We start from the raw sequence: 25,625 nt of genomic DNA on the forward strand, positions 1-25,625 counted from the left end.
GGTCAGTAGGCCTGTTGCAGTGTTCCTTCTTTCTTATGTTTTTATGTTTACAGTATGATACATAACAAATATAACAGTCGTTTAATACAATGAAGGTTTATTTTTTTTTTTTAACAAGTCGGCTGTCTCCCACTGAGGCAGGGTGACTGAAAAAGAAAGAAAATCCCCAAAAAGAAAATACTTTCATCATCATTCAACACTTTCACCTTACTCACACATAATCACTGTTTTTGCAGAGGTGCTCATAATACAACAGCTTAGAAGCATTTACGTATAAAGATACACAACATATCCCTGCAAACTGCCAATATCCCAAACCCCTCCTCTAAAGTGCAGGCATTGTACTTCCCATTTCCAGGACTCAAGTCGGGCTATATAAAAGCAACCAGTTTCCCTGAATCCCTTCACTAAATATTACCCTGCTCACACTCCAACAGTTCATCAGGTCCAAAATACCATTCGTCTCCATTCACACGTATCTAACACGCTCACGCATGCTTGCTGGAAGTCCAAGCCCCTCACCCACAAAACCTCCTTTACCCCCACCCTCCAACCTTTTTGAGGACGACCCTTGCCCTGCCTTCCTTCCCCTACAGATTTATACACTCTCCATGTCATTCTACTTTGATCCATTTTCTCTAAATGACCAAACCACCTCAACAACCCCTCTTCAGCCCTCTGACTAATACTTTTGTTAACTCCACACCTCCTAATTTCCACACTCCGAATTTTCTGCATAATGTTTACACCACACATTGCCCTTAGACAGGACATCTCCACTGCTTCCAACCATCTCCTCGCTGCAGCATTTACAACCCAAGCTTCACACCCATATAAGAATGTTGGTACCACTATACTTTCATACATTCCCCTCCTTGCCTCCATAGATAACGTTTTTTGTCTCCACATATAGCTCAATGCCCCACTCACCTTTTTTTCTTTCATCAATTCTATGATTAACCTCATCCTTTATAAATCCATCCGCTGACACTTCAACTCCCAAGTATCTGAAAACATTCACTTCTTCCATACTACTCCTCTCCAATTTGATATCCAATTTTTCTTTATCCAAATCATTTGATACTCTCATCACCTTACTCTTTTCAATGTTCACTTTCAACTTTCTACCTTTGCACACTCTCCCAAACTTGTCCACCAACCTTTGCAATTTCTCTCTAGAATCTCCCATATGCACAGTATCATCAGCAAAAAGTAACTGTGTCAATTCCCATTTTGTATTTGATTCCCCATAATTTAATCCCACCCCTCTCCCGAACACCCTAGCATTTACTTCTTTTACAACCCCATATATAAATATATTAAACAACCATGGTGACATTACACATGCCTGTCTAAGACCTACTTTTTCTGGGAAGTAGTCTCCTTCTCTTCTACACACCCTAACCTGAGCCTCACTATCCTCATAAAAACTTTTTACAGCATTTAGTAACTTACCACTTATTCCATATACTTACAACATCTGCCACATTGCTCCCCTATCCACTCTATCATAAGCCTTTTCTAAATCCATAAATGCAATAAAAAGTTCCCTACCTTTATCTAAATACTGTTCACATATATGCCTCAATGTAAACACTTGATCTACACATCCCCTACCCACTCTGAAACCTCCTTGCTCATCCGCAATCCTACATTCTGTCTTGCCTCTAATTCTTTCAATAATAACCCTACCGTACACTTTTCCTGGTATACTCGGTAAACTAATTCCTCTATAATTTTTACAATATCTTTTGTCCCTCTTCCCTTTATATAAAGGGACTATTCATGCTCGATGCCAATCTCTAGGTACCTTCCTCTCTTTCATACATTTATTAAACAAAAATACCAACCACTCTAACACTATATCCTCCCCTGCTTTTAACATTTCTGCCATGATCCCATCAGTTCCAGCTGCTTTACCCCCTTTCATTCTACGTAATGCCTCGTGCACCTCCCCCACACTCACATCCTGCTCTTCTTCACTCCTAAAAGATGGTATACCTCCCTGGCCAATGCATGAAATTACCGCCTCTCTTTCTTCGTCAACATTTAAAAGTTCCTCAAAATATTCCTGCCATCTATCCAATACCTCCATCTCCCCATCTACTAACTCCCCTACTCTGTTTTTAACTGACAAATCCATTCGCTACTTAGGGTTTCTTAACTTGTTTAGCTCCAAAATTTTTTCTTATTTTCATTAAAATTTCTTGACAGTGCCTCACCCACTCTATCAACTGCTCTCCTTTTGCACTCTCACCACTCTCTTCACCTTTCTTTTACTCTCCATATACTCTGCTCTTCTTATAACACTTCTGCTTTGTAAAAACCTCTCATAAGCTAACTTTTTCTCTGTTATCACACCCTTTACTTCATCATTCCACCATTCACTCCTGTTTCCTCCTGCACCCACCCTCCTATAACCACAAACTTCTGCCCCATATTCTAATACTGCATTTTTAAAACTATTCCAACCCTCTTCAACCCCCCCCACTACTCATCTTTGCACTAGCTCACCTTTCTGCCAATAGTTGCTTATGTCTCACCCTAACTTCCTCCTCCCCTAGTTTATACACATTCACCTCTCTCTTATTTGTTGTTGCCATTTTCCTCTTGTCCCATCTGCCTCTTACTCTAACTGTAGCTACAACTAAATAATGATCTGATACATCAGTTGCCCCTCTATAAACATGTACATCCTGGAGCCTATCCATCAACCTTTTATCCACCAATACATAATCTAACAAACTACTTTCATTACGTGCTATATCATTCCTTGTATGATATAGCACATATTACTTATTACCAAACCTCTTTCTACACATAGCTCAATTAAAGGCTCCCCATTTTTATTTACCCCTGGCACCCCAAATTTACCTACTAGTCCCTCCACAACATTTTTACCCACTTTAGCATTAAAATCCCCAATCATAGGCATCTCAAGCGTGTCAGCGTGCCTCGTTGTGCTCCGGGTTTTCTCGTGTTTTCACGGTCGCTCTTACGTGCTAGAACTTTAATTTGTGTCATCAATCCTATACGATACATCCCTCTAGCGCCTGGAACCAATCTTGGGCGGAAAACATTATATACTGAGTCAAAAAAGGAGAATTAGTGTGCACTACCTAGCAGAGTTTACTGCCAGAGGGGAATCAGGCCTGTGTCCCGTGTGGAAAAAATAATAATAATTGAACTTTTCGTGTCAGAGGAAAGAAAGTCTCCCTGATAACATTGAGTATACATAGTGTATAGTGTATACTACAGTGGCTCCCTAGTATATTGATGATAAAGGCTAAAGTGTCATTTGAAAACAGGTGAATTTGTAAATGAAGTGATAAGCCTATAGAGGCAGGTGCCAGAAGTCGCCAGAAACTTGCCACAGGTCAGCTGTTTTTAATAATCTTCCTGGCTTGCTAGTGTACTCGCATGTAATCTAGTGATACCAGTGAATAGCAGAATACAGTGTTGTAGTAGCAACTAACCAGTATTATAATGGTACTTAGTGGAGTGGAGTGAATTTCATTAGTTTCTTTTTTCTTGAAATACCAGACGTATACTGTGAATTTCATATAACCTGTAGTTACCAGTGGTCGCAATGTACACAACGAGAAGCAGTTATTACTACAGAAAAGGCGTCCTTCCTCCAAAATTTCCACCAGTCAACTATAGTGATAATATAGCATTTATTGTGGTGGAGACAGAAAAAAAATAGAAAAGCTAGATACAGGATTGATAAACAAGGGTTGAGGTCGACCGTTCGTCATTGTAGGAGTTGCCAGCAGTCACCGGTTTCTTCAACACGCAAGTTATACTTTTGTATCAATCAAATCACATATTACTCGGGTAGATAATTTCCAGTAGATCCTTCATGTGTTAGCTCAAATCACCGACCAGTATGTTTTAAATAAGTGACCCACTGATCAGATCAGATCGACTGGTCCGAACCCTTGACTGGTCCGAACCCTTTACTGGTTTCAAACGGTTTCGTTGGACAATAAAGCAGACTGTAAACGGATGGGGTTGTAGGCGCCCTTATAAACACAAACATTAAATATAAATCAGGAACGTGCACGGTAAGCTGTCCAATATACAAAAACAGTTAGAAACAGAAATACAAATAGCTAGAGCTTCATTTAAGGAGGTTATTAATAGAATATTCAAGAGGTTGCTAGTAGAATTGCAGTAAATCAACCATTCAAATCATTATGAAGCTGTGTAGTCTGTGGTCAGTCAAACAAACGAGCTTCCACATGGATAAATTGTCATTTTTGTGGAAATTGGTGTCACGCCCCTTGTGCAGATATCCAAGAACTAGCTACAAGCAGTGTTAAAACAGGGAAGTGTTTTTGGGTATGCCCAAATGAGATAAATCTGTGGACTAAAATCACAAGGGTATTAAAAGAGGACAACATCAAAGCTGCTTTCATAGACAACCTGGAAGCTTTCTACAACAGATGGGAACATAAAAAGTCTGGGCTGAATGGTACTGCCCTTGATACTGGCCATATAGTCAGAAACTGTAAGGCTGGAGATGAAGTCCTGGTAGTCAGTAAATGTGGGGCTGATAGTGCTGTCCTGGCAGACAGTAATGGTGAAACTGGAGGTGCTGTCCTGGGAGACAGTAGTAGTGAAGCTGGAGGTGCTGTCCTGGGAGACAGTAATGGTGAAGCTGGAGATGCTGTCCTGGGAGACAGTAATGGTGAAGCTGGAGATTTTGTCCAGGTAGTCGGGAATTATACGCAGGAAGGAATACATATAAATGACCTCATAGGGGACAGGAGCCATAGTAGGGAAACAAGTGTAGTCAAAGATAAGATAAAACCAATATTGCAAACTAGAAATACCGCAGGAAATAGCAAACAAGAGGACTCCACTAGCAATAGTGAGGATATATTACCAAAAACAACTGGTGGGAGCTCCATTGTTGGTGCTAGGGAGGATAGAAGTAAGACAGGGAAACATGCACCAACAGGGAATACAGTCACAGAAACCCAAGGCAAATGGAAACCAAGCCTGTGCACATACTATGCACTTGGTATCTGCTGGCATGGGAAATCTGGAAAAACAGATGGGACATGCAACTATGACCACCCTAGAAAATGCCATGCCCATATGACAACAGGAAAATGCAAACTCCCTTCCTGTAAGCTTTTTCACCCTAAACTGTGTACCTTTTCAGTACAGGAAAGACTGTGCTATAACTTAAATTGCCAGGCATACCATCTAAAGGGGACAAAAAGATACAAAACATCCAGGCCATGGGAAAACCTGGGTAGCCACAGCCACTCAAGAGGGAGAGGTTTTTTAGTGCCAGGAAGGAAAAAAAACTGGCAGGAAATGGCAGAAATGTACACCAAATCCAGTCATTCCTGGAGTGGAACCACAGTCGATGGCCTCCACTCCAAACCAACAGATACAGATACTAATGCCGGAAAAAAAATCCCCCCCCAGTACCAACAATACCACCAGTCCGATAACATTCTTCTTTGCAAATATACAGGGTCTAAAGCCAGCAACAAACAACAAAATACCTTTCATCCGTGGACTGCTTGCAGAGGCAAAGGCAATGTTCGCGGCTTTCACTGAGACCCACATAAAGGATCACTTGGACAACGAAATATGGATCCCAGGTTACAACCTATACAGATGTGACAGAGTGAACAGGCAAAAGGGGGGGGTTGGCCTGTACATTGCAGAGTCACTTGTTTGCACAGAACTGCTTAATGCCTCAAATGATGTAGTGGAAGTTTTAGCAGTAAAGGTCGAGAACCAAAACCTAGTCATTTTAAGCATACATACAGAGGTACAAAAAAAATACAGGTAAGAGCAGCATGCCAAAGCCACTTATATGCATAGCATTACAGGCTGGCTTAAAATTAACTTAAGATTAACTAAGCAATGATGAAATCAGTGATAAGACATTATTGTAAACAGATAACTATAAAGCACAAATGAGTATTACAAAGACAGCTCATATGGTTGCATGCATTGCTGTTCATTCAGTAGAATGGAGTATTCTGTTAGGTAGTGTATTTAAAAAAATAACAAAGTTAGATTGGGTCCTAGGTTTAACATTTATGTGATATAATTGTGAGTAACATTTTGGATATACAATTTATAAGGTTCAGTTATTCAGTATTTATTTGATTTTGAGTGAGTAAGTGAACTTTGAGAAGAGACTTGAATTTGTAAACAGGTAGTGTTTCTTTTATATTTACAGGTAATGAATTCCAGATTTTAGGGCCTTTTATGTGCATTGAGTTTTTGCATAGCGTGAGATGGACACGAGGAACATCAAAGAGTGATCTGTGCCTTGTGTTATGGTCATGTGTTCTGTTGAGGTTGGCAAGGAGATGTTTGAGGGGAGGGTTAATATCAGAGTTAAGTGTTCTATGTATGTAATAGGTGCAATAATAAGTATGGATGTTTTGTATGGTGAGTAGGTTGAGTGTTTTGAATATTGGTGGAGTGTGAGAATTTATCATTCTAACTGCAGCCTTTTGTTGGGTAATTAGTGGTCTGAGATGGTTAATTGTTGTTGAGCCCCATGCACAAATTCCATAGGTGAGATAGGGGTAAATAAGAGAGTGATAAAGGGCCAGGAGGGCTGACTGTGGAACATAGTACCGTATCTTCGATAGTATGCCTACAGTCTTGGAAATTTTCTTAGAAATTTGTTGTACATGTGTATGAAATTTGAGTCTATTATCGAGGTGGATTCCTAAGAATTTTCCCTCTGTTAGCTTTGTGATAGGTGATCCGTTTATCGTTATGTTAAGAGGTACATCTGTAGCTCTGTTACCAAACTGAATGAAGTAGGTTTTGTCAATGTTTAGTGTAAGTTTGTTAGTCCTCATCCAGGTAGATATTTTCTGTAATTCGGTGTTTACAGTATTGGCTAGCGTGACTGGGCTCGGGTGAGAGAAGACATATGTAGTGTCATCTGCAAAAAGTGTGGGTTTGAGTAATTGCGAAGCATTTGGTAGGTCGTTTATGTATAGGAGAAAGAGAAGAGGGCCAAGGACACTTCCCTGTGGGACACCAACTGTAATTGGTTGTGCGGAAGAGCTTGCCCCATTTGCGTACACATATTGGCTTCTGTTGCTGAGGTAAGACTTGAGGTAGTTGAGGGAGTGCCCTCTAATACCATAGTGTGACAATTTTACGTGGAGCAAGTCATGGTCAACTGTATCAAAAGCTTTGCGTAAGTCAATGAAGATCCCCAGTGGGACTTCTTTTTTCTCTATTGCATTGTATATATGTTCTAGCATGTGTATAATAGCATCATTAGTATTTTTATTAGGCCTGAATCCAAATTGGCAGGGGTTGAGAATGTTTTGGGAGATGAAGTAGGAATAGATTCGTTTATGAATTAATTTTTCGAAGATTTTGAGAGAGGGTGTAAATTGGATATTGGCCTATAGTTATTCAACTCTGTTTGGTCTCCTCCTTTATGGATCGGGGTGACCCTTGCTATTTTGAGAACTGTAGGGAAGGTGGAGGATTCAATGGATTTGTTAAAGAGTGTTGCAATGATTGGTGATAGTACTTGTGACGCTTTTTTGTATATAAAGGGTGGTAAGGTATTTAAATCTCCTGCCTTTTTTTCAGTGCGTTGATAATAAGGGAGACTTCGTATGGGTTAGTCGGAGCTAGGAACAGTGTGTTCGGGTAGTTGCCAGTGAGGTAGTCATTTGGTGGGGTATCTGAGCTTGGGATTTTATTGGCAAGGGTTTGACCTATAGTGGAGAAGAAATCATTGAGTCTGTTTGCTGTTTCTGTTGGTGGGAGTTGGGGTTCATCTGATTTTGCTAATTTTATTTCGCTATGTCGTGATATCTTTTTTGTTCCCAGAATTTCTGATAGGGTCTTCCAGGTCTTTTTTATATCACCTCGTAAGTTGGATAATCTGTTCTCATAATACAATTTTTTTGCCCTTCTTATCGGGCTGGTTAGGATTGACGAGTAACGTTTTGTTTGGTCTCTGGTTATGTGACCCATTCTGTACTGTTTTTCATATCGGTGTTTTGTATTTATGGATTTGAGAATGTTGGGTGTTAGCCAGGGACTGTTCAGTCTCTTAGCTGTCATCTGTTTAGTTTTTTTAGGGCAGTGCTTGTTATAAAGGTATTGGGTCTTTTTTAGAAAATTATTAAAACATTCGTCAATATCTGTATAGATTTCTAGCTCAGTGTGCCAGTCAATGTTTGTTACTGCTGTTGTGAAGTTATTAATGGCTGCCTCATTGTGAAGTCTGAAGGTGACTTTAGTAGTGTCTTGGGGTATTTCACCAAGAGTTGTTATGAGGAAAGTAGGGTAGTGGTCTGTGGTATTATCTGTAATTATGCCTGATTTTAAAGGGGATATGGTGTTGGTCCAGATGTGGTCAAGTAGGGAAACACTAGTCTCTGTAACTCTTGTAGGTTTTGTTACTGTTGGTAGCAACATGCAGTTACTCATTATGTTTGTGAATTCAGTAACGTGTGGGTCCTGGTCTTGCAGGAGATTTATATTGAAGTCACCTGAGAGTAGTAAGTGATCTTTGTTCATGCGTGCATCAGTTATCATACTTCCTAGGTTTTGACTAAATTGGCTAATGTTTGATTGTGGAACTCTGTAGATGTTTATCACTGTGAGAGGTTTTTGTAGGTATTTGGATTTGAATTTAGCTATTATATATTCCCCATGTTCATCCCTTGTGCAAGTATTAGTGATACATTCTAGTTGGTCTGAGTAGTATATAGCAGTGCCACCCCCTTGTTGGTCTGGCCTACAGTTGTGTATGGCTGTGTAACCAGGAATGGCATAGACATCTGTAGTATCAGGCTTTAGCCAGGTTTCAGTTAGTGTAATGATGGACATATTGGCATGCAAGGAATTTAGTAATGCTAGGAGGTCATCATAATGCTTGCTTAAAGATCTGATATTGTAGTTAAAGATAGTTTTGTTGTTGGCTCTGAGAAGTGCCTTTGATTGTTCTTCTGTGTAGTAATTACAGTAACTGTTTGAATCATTTAAGTCATTAAATAAGAGGTTGGTATCAGGATCAATGCTTGTAATCATAAGATTTGTAGTGAATCTATAGTTAGAATTAAGTAAAAAATAAAGTAAATATTCTAAAGCTAAAAAAAAAAATAGCACCTGAATTATTTAACAAATGTAAAAATAATGAGCTAAGGTAGTTTTTTAAAGCTAAAATAAAGGAGACAATATAAAAGGGACTAAAACAATTTGTGGTGAACAAATAAAGTGATGATCAAATAATGGAGCTTGGGAATATGATAGTAGGTAGTACTTTAAAGGTAATTCTTTAAAGTTAGAATTATAATATAAAATTATAATATAAAAGGGACTAATATAAGTTGTGGTGAACAATAAAGTGGTAATCAAATAAATGAGCTATGGAGTATAATGGCAAAATAGTGAACTTATTAACTTTAGCACCTGAGAATAGCACCTTGATTATTTTAACAATTGTGAATATATGAGCTAAGGTAGTTATATAAAGCTAAAATAAAGGAAAAAAAAATATATAAGGGACTACAATTAAGTAATGGTAAACAAGTTAAATGGACAGATAGTCACTATGAAATAATATTGGTTTAGGAGTAAGATCTGATTTGTAATATTAAATAAGTTGAGCAGTTTATTGCACAATAAAAAGTAAAAAAAAAAATGAGGTAGTTGGTACTAGCTAGCAAAAGATAGTTTTGGTACTTGCAAAAAAGTAATTGGAATATACACTAATTGCACACACAATAAAAAGTGACTAAAAAAACAAGTAGTGGTAAACAAAATTAAATGGACAGGTAAGAACAATGAATAATATTAATTTGGAGTAAGATTTGACTTGTAACATAAAATTATGAGCAATTAATAGCAGTAAGAAAGAAGTAAAAACGTATTGGAGGTAGTTAGCATTAGCTTGTGATGAAAAAAATAATAAAAATAATAATGCACAATATAATAGTAAGGTACACTATATGCACCACACGTATATATGTATTAAGGGCACTTATCTAATCTGTTACAGAAATGACAGCTTTTCTAAGGAAGGTAGAGAAATCGTGTTCGTTTGAGATAGTACAGTGGACCCCCGCATAACGATTACCTCCGAATGCGACCAATTATGTAAGTGTATTTATGTAAGTGCGTTTGTACGTGTATGTTTGGGGGTCTGAAATGGATTAATCTACTTCACAATATTCCTTATGGGAATAAATTCGGTCAGTACTGGCACCTGAACATACTTACGGAGTGAAAAAATATCGTTAACCGGGGGTCCACTGTATATTGTTGTCCTGTTGATGTTTTCCTTACTAGTATTTTCCCATCTCGCGTGAAACACTGATGTATTTTGTTTTCCTGTTTAAGTTTTCTCAGCCTGAACAGAAGGTTTTGACGTTTTCTTGTTAGACACTCATTTATGTACACTCCATTTTTCATTGTAATTGCTGATTTAATTAGGTCCTTTCTTTTATCGTATGAATGAAGTCTGATCATTATACTGTGTTTACTTCCTGGTTTTCCTAACAAACGTGTTTCTTTGATTTCATTGTTTTGCACGATGACTTGTACATGGTCCTGTATTATCCTGACAGCAGTTTCTTTGCACTGAGCTTGTGTTATGTCACTTGGAATGTGTGGACTGTTTATTATAACTGCATCAGACAACTTATCTTGTTCAGTTTTGTCGTCTTGGAAATCAAGGTATTCATTTAGTCGAGTGTGCATGTTCTGATTCCAGTCCTTGATTGCTTCTGCAACCTTCATATTTATTGTAGTTATTTGTTCGGTGTGACTGGCTATAGCTGCTTTCAGAGTATTTTCTGTGTCAACACTTCCCGATGTAATCTTCTCTTCAAGGTTTTGGATCTTGTTCTCGAGGTTGGTTATCTTGGATTCTCGTCGCTCGAGTGTTGCTTTGATATCTTTGATTTCGTTTTCTAGAGCAACGATGTAGTCCTTGATATTGTCAGGAATAATCATACCTGAGTAATCATGGGTGAATCCTTTGAAGGGAGTGGAGTTGGAAGGGGAGTCAGCCATGTTCATTTGTGGTAGTCATTGTGGTAGTCTACAAGCCTCCGGATGCAACATCCCAGCAATTCCAGGAACAGCTGTTAAAAATTGACCACTGTCTGGAAAATCTTCCAGCTCCTGCACCCAACATCTTGCTCCTGGGGGATTTCAACTTAAGGCACCTAAAATGGAGGAATATAGCAAATAATATTGTTGCAGTAATAACACCAGGAGGCAGCTCTGATGAAAACTCACACTCACACGAGCTTTTAAATCTCTGCACAAAATTCAATTTAAACCAGTAAATAATAGAGCCTACTAGACTGGAGAATACACTAGACCTCATCTTCACTAACAATGATGATCTGATAAGAAATGTCACCATATCAAAAACAATGTACTCAGATCACAACATAATTGAGGTTCAGACATGTATGCGTGGAGCCCCAGACCGACATAATGAGACTAGTCACGAGGGAGCATTCACCAAATTCAACTTCAATAACAAAAACATAAAGTGGGACCAAGTAAACCAAGTCCTAACCGATATAAGCTGGGAAGATATACTAAGCAACACAGACCTCAACTTATGCCTAGAACAGATTAACTCGGTGGCACTCGATGTATGCACAAGGCTTATTCCTCTAAGAAAAAGGAGGAGTAGATGTAAAATAGAAAGAGACAGGCGCTCCCTTTACAGGCGACGGAAAAGAATAACAGAGCGGCTAAAAGAGGTCAATATATCTGAAATGCGTAGGGAGACACTGGTCAGAGAAATAGCAAGCATCGAACTTAAGCTAAAAGAATCCTTTAGGAGTCAGGAATCGCGGGAAGAACTAAAAGCCATAAATGAAATCGAAAGAAACCCAAAGTATTTCTTCTCCTATGCCAAATCAAAATCGAGAACAACGTCCAGTATTGGGCCCCTACTTAAACAAGATGGGTCCTACACAGATGACAGCAAGGAAATGAGTGAGCTACTCAAGTCCCAATATGACTCAGTTTTTAGCAAGCCGCTAACCAGACTGAGAGTCGAAGATCAAAATGAATTTTTTATGAGAGAGCCACAAAATTTGATTAACACAAGCCTATCCGATGTTATCCTGACGCCAAATGACTTCGAACAGGCGATAAATGACATGCCCATGCACTCTGCCCCAGGGCCAGACTCATGGAACTCCGTGTTCATCAAGAACTGCAAGAAGCCCCTATCACGAGCCTTTTCCATCCTATGGAGAAGGAGCATGGACACGGGGGTCGTCCCACAGTTACTAAAAACAACGGACATAGCCCCACTCCACAAAGGGGGCAGTAAAGCAACAGCAAAGAACTACAGACCAATAGCACTAACATCCCATATCATAAAAATCTTTGAAAGGGTCCTAAGAAGCAAGATCACCACCCATCTAGAAACCCATCAGTTACACAACCCAGGGCAACATGGGTTTAGAACAGGTCGCTCCTGTCTGTCTCAACTATTGGATCACTACGACAAGGTCCTAAATGCACTAGAAGACAAAAAGAATGCAGATGTAATATATACAGACTTTGCAAAAGCCTTCGACAAGTGTGACCATGGCGTAATAGCGCACAAAATGCGTGCTAAAGGAATAACAGGAAAAGTCGGTCGATGGATCTATAATTTCCTCACTAACAGAACACAGAGAGTAGTCGTCAACAGAGTAAAGTCCAAGGCAGCTACGGTGAAAAGCTCTGTTCCACAAGGCACAGTACTCGCTCCCATCTTGTTCCTCAGCCTCATATCCGACATAGACAAGGATGTCAGCCACAGCACCGTGTCTTCCTTTGCAGATGACACCCGAATCTGCATGACAGTGTCTTCCATTGCAGACACTGCAAGGCTCCAGGCGGACATCAACCAAATCTTTCAGTGGGCTGCAGAAAACAATATGAAGTTCAACGATGAGAAATTTCAATTACTCAGATATGGTAAACATGAGGAAATTAAATCTTCATCAGAGTACAAAACAAATTCTGGCCACAAAATAGAGCGAAACACCAACGTCAAAGACCTGGGAGTGATCATGTCGGAGGATCTCACCTTCAAGGACCATAACATTGTATCAATCGCATCTGCTAGAAAAATGACAGGATGGATAATGAGAACCTTCAAAACTAGGGAGGCCAAGCCCATGATGACACTCTTCAGGTCACTTGTTCTATCTAGGCTGGAATATTGCTGCACACTAACAGCACCTTTCAAGGCAGGTGAAATTGCCGACCTAGAAAATGTACAGAGAACTTTCACGGCGCGCATAACGGAGATAAAACACCTCAATTACTGGGAGCGCTTGAGGTTCCTAAACCTGTATTCCCTGGAACACAGGAGGGAGAGATACATGATTATATACACCTGGAAAATCCTAGAGGGACTAGTACCGAACTTGCACACGAAAATCACTCACTACAAAAGCAAAAGACTTAGCAGATGATGCACCATCCCCCAATGAAAAGCAGGGGTGTCACTAGCACGTTAAGAGACCATACAATAAGTGTCAGGGGCCCGAGACTGTTCAACTGCCTCCCAGCACACATAAGGGGGATTACCAACAGACCCCTGGCAGTCTTCAAGCTGGCACTGGACAAGCACCTAAAGTCAGTTCCTGATCAGCCGGGCTGTGGCTCGTACGTTGGTTTGCATGCAGCCAGTAGCAACAACTTGGTTGATCAGGCTCTGATCCACCAGGAGGCCTGGTCACAGACCGGGCCGCGGGGGCGTTGACCCCCGGAACTCTCTCCAGGTAAACAAGTACTCACACTTGGTTCAAAACTCCCCACGCATTCACTCAACATTTCCCAAAATCTCTCTCTCTCCTCTACACTTCTCTCTTCTCCAGGTGCATATACACTTACTATAACCCACTTTTCACATCCAACCTTTATTTTACTCTACATAATCCTTGAATTAATACCACTAGTTTTCTTTCTTGTCTACAGCAATGATGACAGTACACAGCGACCTGTTCATCTATGAGAGTGGTGTATACTCCTTCACTGGACTGGCAGGGCAGGAGACAGCAATGCACTCTGTCAGGATCATTGGATGGGGAGAAGACAATTCTCTAGGATCTGTTCCTGTCAAATACTGGGTAAGGATATTCTTAATGATGAAATGTTAATCCTCTTCAAGGGGGGCTCCTTGCTGAGGCGAAGCTGAAGAATTAGACCCTTCAGTCATCTTCCTCCAACCGAACCTAATTACCCCCCAGTCCTCACCTTCCCTGTCCCATCCTCCCCATCCCTCCTTTCCCATTCCTCCTCCTCCCCCCATCCCTCTCATTTCCCTCAAGCATTCTAGTTACTAGATTGGGGGAAAGGGTACCTTGGTCCATCCCATTCCATTGAGGTCCTTGGTGGTAGTGTAGTTTGCCATGGAATCTGGATCATCTGGAGATCCTGATCCCCCTCTGGTCTACTGGGGGCAGGCTTTGAGTATCTTTCAGGTGATGGATGTATCTTTGGAGGCTGCCTGTTGAATTCCAGGAGGTGGTGGCCAAAGGAGTTATGCTTTGTCACAGATATCCAACCACCCTCTCTGTTGTCCACCGAGGTGGCTCGGTTGATGTGAGGTTGCTATCCTGGATTGCTGGTTTACTGGCATGAAAGGTAGGGTATTGTATGGGTTTCATGCCACATCTACACTACTGACTGTGCTGAGGTCCTCTTGGGTGTGGAGGGGGATTTATGGCCCCTTCATTCCTCTTAGAAGCTACCCCTCCATGTTCCCCTTTTTGCTTCTTTTTTTTCTGGAAAACAGAAAGAAAAGAGAGACCCAATCATGGAGTCCCAAATCCACCTGGAAAATCCTAGAGGGACTAGTACCGAACTTGCACACGAAAATCACTCGCAATGAAAGCAAAAGACTTGGCAGACAATGCAGCATCCCCACAATGAAAAGCAGGGGTGTCACTAGCACGTTAAGAGACAATACAATAAGTGTCAGGGGCCCGAGACTGTTCAACTGCCCCCAGCATACATAAGGGGGATTACCAATAGACCCCTGGCAGTCTTCAAGCTGGCACTGGACAAGCACCTAAAGTCGGTACCTGACCAGCCGGGCTGTGGCTCATACGTTAGATTGCGTGCAGCCAGCAGTAACAGCCTGGTTGATCAGGCTCTGATCCACCAGGAGGCCTGGTCACAGTCCGGGCCGCGGGGGCGTTGACCCCCGGAACTCTCCAGGTAAACTCCAGGTAAACTCCTTGAAACTGCTCCTCCTGGGCCCCTTTCTGCAGCAGCACCCTCTTATGACCCTGCCGTGTTACTGGACTATCCTTTGGACCTTTCTAATGCCCCTGTATCTTCTGCAGGTGACATTTTGTCACACGCTCCTGATACCAAGGCTCAGCCTGACTTGTTTGACACATCTGACCATGCTTCCGACTTCTCCCCATAATGCCTGGAGTTTACCTGGAGAGGGTTTCGAGGGGCAATGCCCCCGCGGCCCAGTCTGAGACCAGGCCTCGTGGTGGATCAGGGTCTGATCAACCTGGCTGTTACTGCTGGCCACACGCAAGCTGACATACGAGCCACAGCCCAGTTGGTCAGGTACTGACTTTATGTGCCTGTCCAGTGCCTTCTTGAAGACAGCCAGGGGTCTATTGGTAATCCCCCTTATGTATGCTGGGAGGCAATTGAACAGTCTTATTGTGTTGTCTCTCAGTGTACTTGTGGTGCCTCTGCTTTTCATTGGGGGAATGTTGCATCTCCTGGTGAGTCTTTTGCTTTCATAGGGAGTGATTTCATGTGCAGGTTTAGTGCCAGACCCTCCAGGACCTTCCAGGTGTATATTATGTATCTCTCGCCTGCATTCAAGGGAATACAGATCAAGGACCTTCAACCATTCCCAGTAATTTAGGTCCCTGCCTCAAAACAGACCACCTCTGGTCCCGCAGCTAAACAATCACAACCTTTCTCTTATGACACTGCTTCGAATGCCTATCACTCTATTGGACCAAGTTTTTCACTATGCAACTGACATCTTCCACTGACTATCTTTTTGATCATAGTATCAGCAAGGTGCTCCTGTGCCATGTTGGTCAAAATATTTCATTACATGCTCTCGAGAGTGGTGCACGCATTGTCACGGTACAAAATGCTGGCCAAGCTCACAAGCTTTCTCTCCTTATCACCACTGATGCTATTTTGTAATAATTCAAAAACATGTTTCTCTCAGTTCTTGTAGTGGTACTGTCATTCTACCTCATACTATTGTTCAGTGTGATTTCCAGATGTGGTGATGGCATTCTGGAGCTCCAAGACCTCCCTTCCCTCTGGCAGAGACGCTTCCCCTGTAATGTAGCTCGCTTAATTTTTGACTGCCGTGAGTTTCTGTCCTCGGTTTACATTGCAGGACACTGGCCTACAAGTCCGAAAGTTGATCTCTACACCACAACAGTGTAGAAATTGCTGGTGTTTTGACCATCCAGCAAAATATTGCAGGTCAATTACAGAATGTCCAGACTCTGGTGCCATTCACCATACCAATACATCTTGTAGTCTACCTCCCTCTTGCTTTAATTGTAATGAAGCTCGCCCATCTTATTCTCGTCGTTGCCAAGTTTACTTAAATTAAAGAAAAATCCGCTGTCTCAGAGAGAAGGCTTTACTTGTGCCATGGCGTTCTCTTATCTATGCCTCCAAGGGAGACTTCCCCATATTTCTTATTCTAGAGTTACTAAGAGGCTTCCAGCCTTTGGGGTCCCACCTCTTGCAGTTTTCCCTGTGGTCACACATTCCACAGTTACATGTGTATCTAACTCTTGCAGTCCTGGACTCCAAGGTCCCTACCTCATCACCTCATACTGCTCTCGAATCTTCATCTCACTCGCATGTTTGTGTATAATACCTCGCACAGCAGCACCTTCCTTTCGCTCCTCTACTTCCAGAGCATCCCCAAAGTATAAAATCTCCTTTAAACTCTCCTTCACCAATCCTTTCTGGGCATTTTTTCTTTCCAGTCTCTGTACCTAGTTCTTTACCTCTTACTAGCTGTGTTATGAGTGTGGAGGTTCATCCTTTCCCTTGTACAGTGCCCCTCTTTCTTGTCTCCTCCCAAGTTTCTTCCTCTCCTGTCCCTTCCCTGGTTCTTTGGTAACTTCTATCGTCGCCCCGATCTTTACTCACCCTCTCCCTTCTATCTCCGATATATCCGCTATATCCTAATATATTAAGGAGGCTAAGCCATTGATGGACACTGATCCACCTTCCATTGCTCCTCTTCACTCTTCTACTCCATCTGCACAACTCTGTTCTTCGCAGCATTCCAATCCTTTGCTGCTTATTCGTTTTCTGCTGTTTCCACATGTGGACTTTAATAACCCTTCTTGTCCATAGATACCTACTGCTTCATATTTTGTGTATCCTTCTCTTCACAAATCATGGCTTATGTACAGTTGAATATCCGAGGCCTCAGAGGTAATTGGGGTGTGCTTCAGGTATTGCTCTCCCAGTTTTCTCCCGTTTGTGTTTACAAGAACCCAAATTACACTCCACTGTTATCCATCCTGTCTTGGGCAATGTTTTATTACATTCATCTGATCCTTTTCTCGTTGGAACCTTTAATGAAAGTGCACATTTTGTACACATTGGTACACCATACCATCAGATCTTTGTTCATACTTCGTTGCATTACACTACAGTGCGCATCTACTTTAATAAGTGGTATATGGTCTGTTCTTTGTATCTCCCTCCTTCTTGGGCATTATCTATCACAGGGGCTGAGTTTCTGGTTTCTTCATTACTGTAACCACTTCTTTTATTAGGTGATTTTAATGCTCACCATTTCCTCGGGGAAGGGGGGGGGGGTTCTCACTGTGACTCGTGTGGCATTCAATTAGAGGCTCTTCTCACTTCTCTTCCCCTCCATGTTTGAAATGCAGGTGCTCCCACTCATTTTGACCCTTGCACTCAATCTCTCTTGTATCGATCTCTCAGTTTGCTCTTCATCAACTGCACTAGACTTTACCCAGTCTGTACTCCCAGATTTACATGACAGTGATCATTTTCCTATTCTCCTTACTTCCCTTTCGTATTCTTCACCTCCTCAAAGTCCTTGTTGGCAATTTAAACAAGCAAATTGGGACTTGTTCTCATGTGAAACTGCTTTTAGTGAGGACTGTATATCTTCTATCGATGAGCTGTTACACCTATTTTCGACCTCAGTTTTAATTGCGGCTTCACATTCACATGCCCAATCCTCAGGCAGGCATTCTCAGAAATGCATGCCTTGGTGTTCTGCTTGTGCTCATGCAGTATGTTTGAAATGCGCTGCATGAGGCAGATATTATAGTAGGACCACAGAGTAACTCCTTGATTTTAAGTGGATGAGAATGGTCACCTGCCGTGTCATCTGTGAAGCTAAACACGCTAGTCGGCAGGATTATGTTTCTACCATCACTTTGGCTTCCTCTATGAGTGCTCTGTTCTTCAGGTTGCTGGTGTTACTATAGCAAACCCTCTTGAAGTTGCCGCTGAAATTGGTAATTATTTTGTCCGTATCTCTCAGGGGCTCCACCTATGCCTCTTGTTTCTTTCCTCCGAGTCTGCCAGAGAGTTTGAGGCGCTTAGACTTTTCCTCTAGCAGAGAAAGGTCTTATAATGTGCCTTTTACACTTCTAAAACTAGAGCCAGCACTTTCTGCTTGCCAGTAATTGACAGCTGGACCTGACAGTATTCATATTCGTATGTTCCAGCATTTATGTTAGCCCTTGCTGTCCTCTTACATCTGTTTAATCTTATTTGGTCGCAAGGAGTTCTTCCCCAGCTGTGGAAATCTGCCATTGTTCTACCCCTTTGTAAACCAGGTACTTTAAGAATAAGAAATTTATTTTGACATGATACATAGTTGTACAAAGGAATATATATAATGGTTGGGTGTACATGCCAAAAGCCCCTTTCTATACAGAGCATTTCAGGCAAACTCAGTATTAACTTAAGTAAAGCAATACAGATAATTATATGGACATTGATGAGCTACAGTGAGTACAGTAATTACAGTTTTAAAATTAGTTTATAAAAATTACAATAGTACAATTTGAATTAATTTACAATATGGAAATATTACAATGGAAAAATTTAGAAACGACTTACAATATGAAATTATTACAATTGCTTTGGGAAATGATGCCTCCCACTATTGTCCCATTGCTCTTACCAGTGAAGTTTGCTAGGTGATGGAAAGTCTGGTAAATGGACGTTTGATGTGGTATTTAGAGGCACACAGTAGTCTCTCTACTAGTCGATATGGCTTTCATAAGGGCCATTCTACTATTGACCCCTTACTCTGTTTAGATATGTATGTTCGTAATGCCTTTGCCAGTAGCCACTCAGTAATTGCCATCTTTTTTGATCTTGAGAAGACATATGACATTATTTGGAGATATAACATCTTGGCCCAAGCTCATTCCTTAGGCTTCCGAGGCAGTCTACCATTTTTCCTTAAGAACTTCTTATCTGAGAGACATTTCTGTGTTTGGGTTAATAATATGCTTTCCCTGGACTTTGTCCAAGCTGAAGGTGTCCCCCAGGGATGTGTCCTTAGCACCACACTTCCTCTCCTTGCTATAAATGATCTTCATCTTCCATTTAATATCTGATCATCACTCTGCTGATGACTTCACTATAGTTTGTGCAGGCACTGACTGTCGGCTCATTGCAGTTTCTCTCCAGAATGCTGTCAACTGCATTTCCAATTGAACCACTACTCGTTGATTTAAATTTTCTGGTACTAAAACACATCAAATTACTTTCACCAGACGTTCTGTCATCCTTGGTACTCATTGTACTTGTATGGCTTATGTATCCTTGAACATGATAGTCAGGTTTCTTGGCCGTCTGTTTGACAGCCGATTATCCTGGGAACCTCGCATTACCTCCCTGAAAGCAACTTGTTATAGCCAGCTGAACCTCCTTAAAACCCTCGGTCATCTTTCATAGGGGCTGATCGTCGCACTCTCCTTCATCTGCATTCAGCCCTAATTTTATCGAAACTAGATTATGGCGTCCAGATATATTCAGAGGCTTCTCCTGCAACTCTTTCTAAACTTGATCCCATCCATCTCCAGGGATTACATTTATGTCTAGGTCCATTTCGCTCCTCACCTGTTAAGAGCCTATATGCAGAGACAAATATTCCATCCTTGAACGATTGCTGTGAGGCTCATTGCCTCGCAGTCCTTCCATATACAACTACAAGATAGTAATGGACATTGGTAGAGGTCCATTGTTTGTGCGTCGCCCCTGTTTACTCCATTCCTTTTCTCTTCGTTTACATTCACTCTTGTCTTCTCTTCAGTTACTCCCTTTATATGTTCATCTAGCATCTAACTTTTCCCTTCCCCCTTCGGAGGTTCCCACAGTTTGTGTCTGTTCTTCCCATTGCCATGCGCAAAAGCCCAAATACCTACAGTTACTTCTTGCTCTCTTGTTCTTAATCACTTCCGGTCTCATTCTCATGCTGACGCAGTGTACACTGGTGGTTCTAAATCTTCTGACAGTGTCGGGTTTGCAGCAGTGTTTCCGTACAGCATAGTGCAAGGGCATTTATTAGGCTCGGCTAGCATTTTTACAGCTGAAGTGTTTGCAATTCCCGTGGCAATTATTTGTATTGCATCTGTGCCTGTCTTCACCTCATTCCCTGGTTCTTTGTACATAATTTTGGTTATGCCGCATTTCCAGCAAAAATAAAGATATTTTCTGTTGGGCCCGTGGTCATGTTGACGTTCAGAGCAATGAACAGGCAGACACTGTTGCGTAATCAGCATTACATGCCCTGCTAGTTTCATAGAGGTGTTCCATTCACAGACTATTTTGCTGTAATCTCTAACCGTCTTTGCAACCGTTGGCAACAACATTGGTCTGATATAACACGTAACAAAATACATTCTCTCAAACCAGGTTTAGGTTTCTGGCCATCTTCTTGTCATCGATCTTGTCATCAGGCACGCTCGGCTTACTCATGGGTATCTCATGGAGAGGCACCCTGTTCCACTCCGTGAGAATTATCAGGTTCCAATTTTGGTTGGCCATGTTTTATTGGAATCTAAGGTCTATCAACAGGCAGGCAGAATTTACCTCCAATGCCGTCACTGCTCTAACACCCTTACTTTATCTTCCCTCTTTGCTGACAGACCTGCCTTTGACTCAGACTCCATCATTGACTTTTTGAAAGCAACTGATTCACTACACAAATTTTGATGATACTTCCTTTAACACTCTTCACAATCCTCTTATATTTCTACCTCTGTTCTCCTCCTCACCCTGACTGCTTCTTGATCTAGAAAAACCCTCTTCCCTGCACTGCTGTATGACCCTAGTAGGTTTAGTGCTTTGTTTTGATTTTAATAATGAAACATTAATGTTGTTATAAATATAAGACATGCCTATCTAAACACTGATACATATGCAAACTTGATACAAAATGAGAAATCAAGGTACAGTGGACCCTCAAAAATCGAACTGCTCCCAACTCGACCAATTATGTAAGTGTATTTTTGTAAGTGCTTTTATAAGTGTATTTTTGAGGGTCTTAAATGGTCTAATCTAATTTACATTATTCCTGATGGGAATAAATTCGTTCAGTAGTGGCACTCGAACAGCCTTCTGGACTGAAGAAAGTTTGATATTTGAGGTTCCACTGTATTGTAGAACTGTATTTTATGATAGATTTTCCATGCATTTTAAAAGCGGAATGTGCTATATAAAAAAAAGTTATTGGTCACTACTACTATTTGTTCAATAGCTGGTGGCTAACTCCTGGGGCAGTGACTGGGGAGAGAGAGGCTTCTTCAGGATCCGCCGGGGCACCAACGAATCTGATATTGAATCTTTCATCATTGCTGTTCGGGCACGTCTTGGTGCTTACGCCACAAGTAGTGAAAGAAATGCTTCTCGAAGACCAGGATCACGCAGCTATCGCAGCCGTAACCGTGTTCAGGAATACCATGATAAGAACTATTAAGAGTGTCGAAGGAATGTTATTGTGGCTTGTGATTACTTATTTCTTTAATTTGCATTGATTCATAAACCCATTATTATATTGCATATGAAATCTTCAGAGAATTAGTTGGTAAATAATAAAAAATGTATATTTGTTTATAGTGTATTAATATTGTAATAAAGTTGGTAGAATTACTGACAATATGTAAAGTAAAAGGACACAAGTGCAACTAATGTGACATTTTCATTGTGGCAACGTTTCGCTCTCCAGGAGCTTTATCAAGCCGTTACAAGCTGTTATCAAGCCGTGTCCATGTACTGTTTATAACGGCTTGATAAAGCTCCTGGAGAGCGAAACGTTACCACAATAAAAATGTCACATTAGTTACACTTGTGTCCTTTTACTTTATATATTAATATTGTAAATCAAATACCTTTGTTTGTGCTAGGGTTTAAGTTAAGCAAGCAATGATGAAATATCTTAAAAATATCCAATTAGAACAGTGGATAGATGGTACTTATGTGAAAAAAATCCTCCTTATTTAAAGAAAATTATGTTAACTGTGTGCATTTTTCGAATTTTAGCATGGGCATGTCATTTATTGCTTTTTCAAAGTCTATGGTGTTAGGCTATCAGAAGTTCTTGAATTAACCAAATTTTGAGTTTTGGTCATAAAAAATTATTTTAAATTGTAGTCCCTTATTCTGATTAGCGCCTTACTAAATGCTGAGTCGTATTGGGATTTCAGTATCTCACTTAGTTCTTTGCTGTCATCTATGTAAGTCCCATCTCATTTAAAACAGGGGCCCAATACTGGATGTGGGTTTTTGTCCTAGATTTGCCATAGGAAAATAAATATATATTTTTTTTAAATTTCATTTATGACTTTAAGTTCTTCCTGTGTTTAGGTTTCCTATTTTCTGTTTCTCTGGTCAGTTCCTCCTCCCATATTTCAGATACACTGGCATCTTTCAGCAGCTCTGTGATTCTTTGCATTTGCCTGTAGAGGGAGCATCTCTAATTTACATCTTCCCTTCTTTTTTCTTAGGGAAATATGCCCTGAGCCTACCTCAAGTGGCACAGTTAATTCTTTGTAAGCAAAGGTTCAAATTTGTGTTGTTTAGGATATTCCAGCTGTTCAGTCTAAGATGTGGTTAATTTGATCCCATTGTATGTATGCTATTGAAGTTGAATTACCTGGAGTTTACCTGGAGAGGGTTTCAGGGGTCAGTGCCCCCGTGGCCCGGTCTGAGAAAAGGCCTCATGGTGGATCAGGGTCTGATTAACCAGGCTGTTACTGCTGGCCGCACCCAAGCTGACTCACGAACCACAGCCCGGTTGGTCAGGTATTGACTTTAGGTACCTGTCCAGTGCCTTCTTGAAGACAGCCAGGGGTCTATTGGTAATCCCCCTTATGTATGCTGGGAGGCAGTTGAATAGTCTTGGGCCGCGGACACTTATTGTGTTCTCTCAGTGTACTCGTGGCGCCCTTGCTTTTCATTGGGGGAATGTTGCATCTCCTGCCGAGTCTTTTGCTTTCATAGGGAGTGATTTTCGTGTGCAGGTTTGGTAACAATCCCTCCAGGACCTTCCAGTGTATATTATCATGTATCTCTCTCACCTGCATTCGAGGGAATACAAATTAAGGACCTTCAACCATTCCCAGTAGTTTAGGTGTCTTATTGTACTAATGTGTGCTGTGAAAGTTCTTTGTACACTTTCCACGTCTGCAGTGTTGCCAGACTTGAAAGGGACCATTAGTGTACAGCACTATTCCAGCCTAGAGAGCACAAGCAATTTGAAGAGAATCGTCATGGGCTTGGCGTCCCTAGTTTCGAAGGTTCTCATTATCCATCTTATCATTTTCCTAGCAGATGAGGTAGATACATTGTTGTGGTCTTTGAAGGCGAGATCCTCTGATATTATCACTCCCAGGTCCTTCATTACTTCCGCTCTATTGTATAGTTAGAATTTGTTGTATACCCTGACACATTTTTAATTTCTTCAAGTTTCCCCATATCTGACTAATTGAAATTTCTCCTCGTTGAACTTCATATTGTTTTGAGTAGCCCATTCGAAGATTTGGTTGATGCCCGCTTGGAGTCTCGCAGTGTCTTCGATGGAGGTCACTGCCATGGTGATCTGGGTGTCATCTGCAAAGGAAGACACGGAGCTATGGCTTACATCTCTGTCTGTCAGAAATGAGGATGAGGAATAGAATGGGAGCGAGTACTGTGCCTTGTGGAACAGAACTTTTTACTTTGGCTGCCTGGCTGTTTGGCTGTTTACTATTGCTCTTTGTGTTCTGTTTGTCAGGAAGTTGTAGATCCATCTACCAACTTTTCACATTATTCCTTTATTTTGTGTACTATTACACCATGGTCACACTTGTTGAAAGCTTTTGCAAAGTCTGTATATACCACATCTGTATTTTGTTTATCCTCTACAGCATCCAGGACCTTGTCAAAGTGGTCCAGTAGCTGGGACAGGCAGGAGCGACCTGCTCTAAACCCGTGTTGCCCTGGGTTGTGTAATTGATGGGTATCTAGATGGTTGGCTATCTTGCTTCTTAGGTCCCTACCACCCATCTTATATTCCCAGCTGTCATACCATGCTGACATGTCTTTCAAGAAAGATGTTTTATTGGTGTTCTTGTCTTTTAGTATAGATGTCATTTCCTCGTACAGGTGTATCTCGTTTGGGCAAACCCAAAAACATCTCCAAGTTTGTCAAGTGTGGTCACTGGTTTAAAATCCCTGCATATGCCATGGGACCACTGACCACGGAGATGGCAAGCAATCCAGGTCTGTTTTTGTCCCTTACCCTTTTTGCAGACTACACAGATCTTCATGGTGGTGGTCATCTTACAGTACTAGACAACTTTCCTAGCTAGCTAGTCTATAATTCCAGTTAGTGAATCACTGTATATCTTTTTCTAATAAGCACCTTAACAGTAGATCTGTCTATCTGTATTGTAACTATTTGTTGTAGTTACTGTTGGTGAAAGGCATCCTCATAACTGATCTCATTTTGCTGGTCAGGAGCCCTGCACATACATGTCTATAGTTCTATTATGTTGTGATCTGAGTGTATTGTATTTCATGGTATAAACCTTGGTAATAAATACCGACAAGTTGGTTTAGAAAGACACTTAAGCAAACACTATAACATATTATTAGGAAATGTTTCGGTCCTGGGACCTTAATCACTTCTAACATACAGAGGTAGAAAGACATTATATATATAGGCGGAGAGTGAGATGTGACGCACGTGACCTGAGGAATGTCATAAGAACATAAGAATGGAGGAACACTGTAGAAGGCCTACTGGCCCATGCGAGGCAGGTCCTTATCAAAACAACCTCTACCTATGATGAGGACGGGTAGACGATGAAATCATGTGACTCCTGTGTTGTTGGGTTGGTGCTGCTTAAGTATCATGTATGCCAATGTTTTTGAAATTTTGTAGTTTCCAGTGTTGCGTTCTATAGTGTCGGTGATGGCGATTAGTGAGGCTTCTAGGTACCGTCGGCGTCTGAGGTCTGGTTCGGTGAGAACGAGTTGTGCCTCATTCCAGTTCATCAAATGAGGCACAACTCGTTCTCACCGAACCAGACCTCAGACGCCGACGGTGCCTAGAAGCCTCACTA

At 41.2% G+C, this 25,625-nt stretch overlaps 1 protein-coding gene across 4 annotated transcripts in view; it reads left to right on the forward strand.

Moving 5' to 3' along the window:
• LOC128694293 (uncharacterized peptidase C1-like protein F26E4.3) overlaps window positions 1-22,854 on the forward strand; it is a 151,856-nt gene extending 129,002 nt beyond the window's left edge. For all 4 annotated transcript variants that reach the window (XM_070093732.1, XM_070093735.1, XM_070093733.1 and 1 more), the window contains 2 exons: window positions 13,975-14,126; window positions 21,779-22,854. In XM_070093732.1, the coding sequence (XP_069949833.1) occupies window positions 13,975-14,126; window positions 21,779-21,997 (371 nt within the window). In that variant the 3' untranslated portion in view covers window positions 21,998-22,854. The remainder of the gene's footprint in view (window positions 1-13,974; window positions 14,127-21,778) is intronic.
• The last annotated feature ends 2,771 nt before the right edge of the window (window positions 22,855-25,625 follow it).

The sequence above is a fragment of the Cherax quadricarinatus genome, chromosome 43 (assembly GCF_038502225.1).
Source record: "Cherax quadricarinatus isolate ZL_2023a chromosome 43, ASM3850222v1, whole genome shotgun sequence".
NCBI lineage: Eukaryota > Metazoa > Arthropoda > Malacostraca > Decapoda > Parastacidae > Cherax > Cherax quadricarinatus.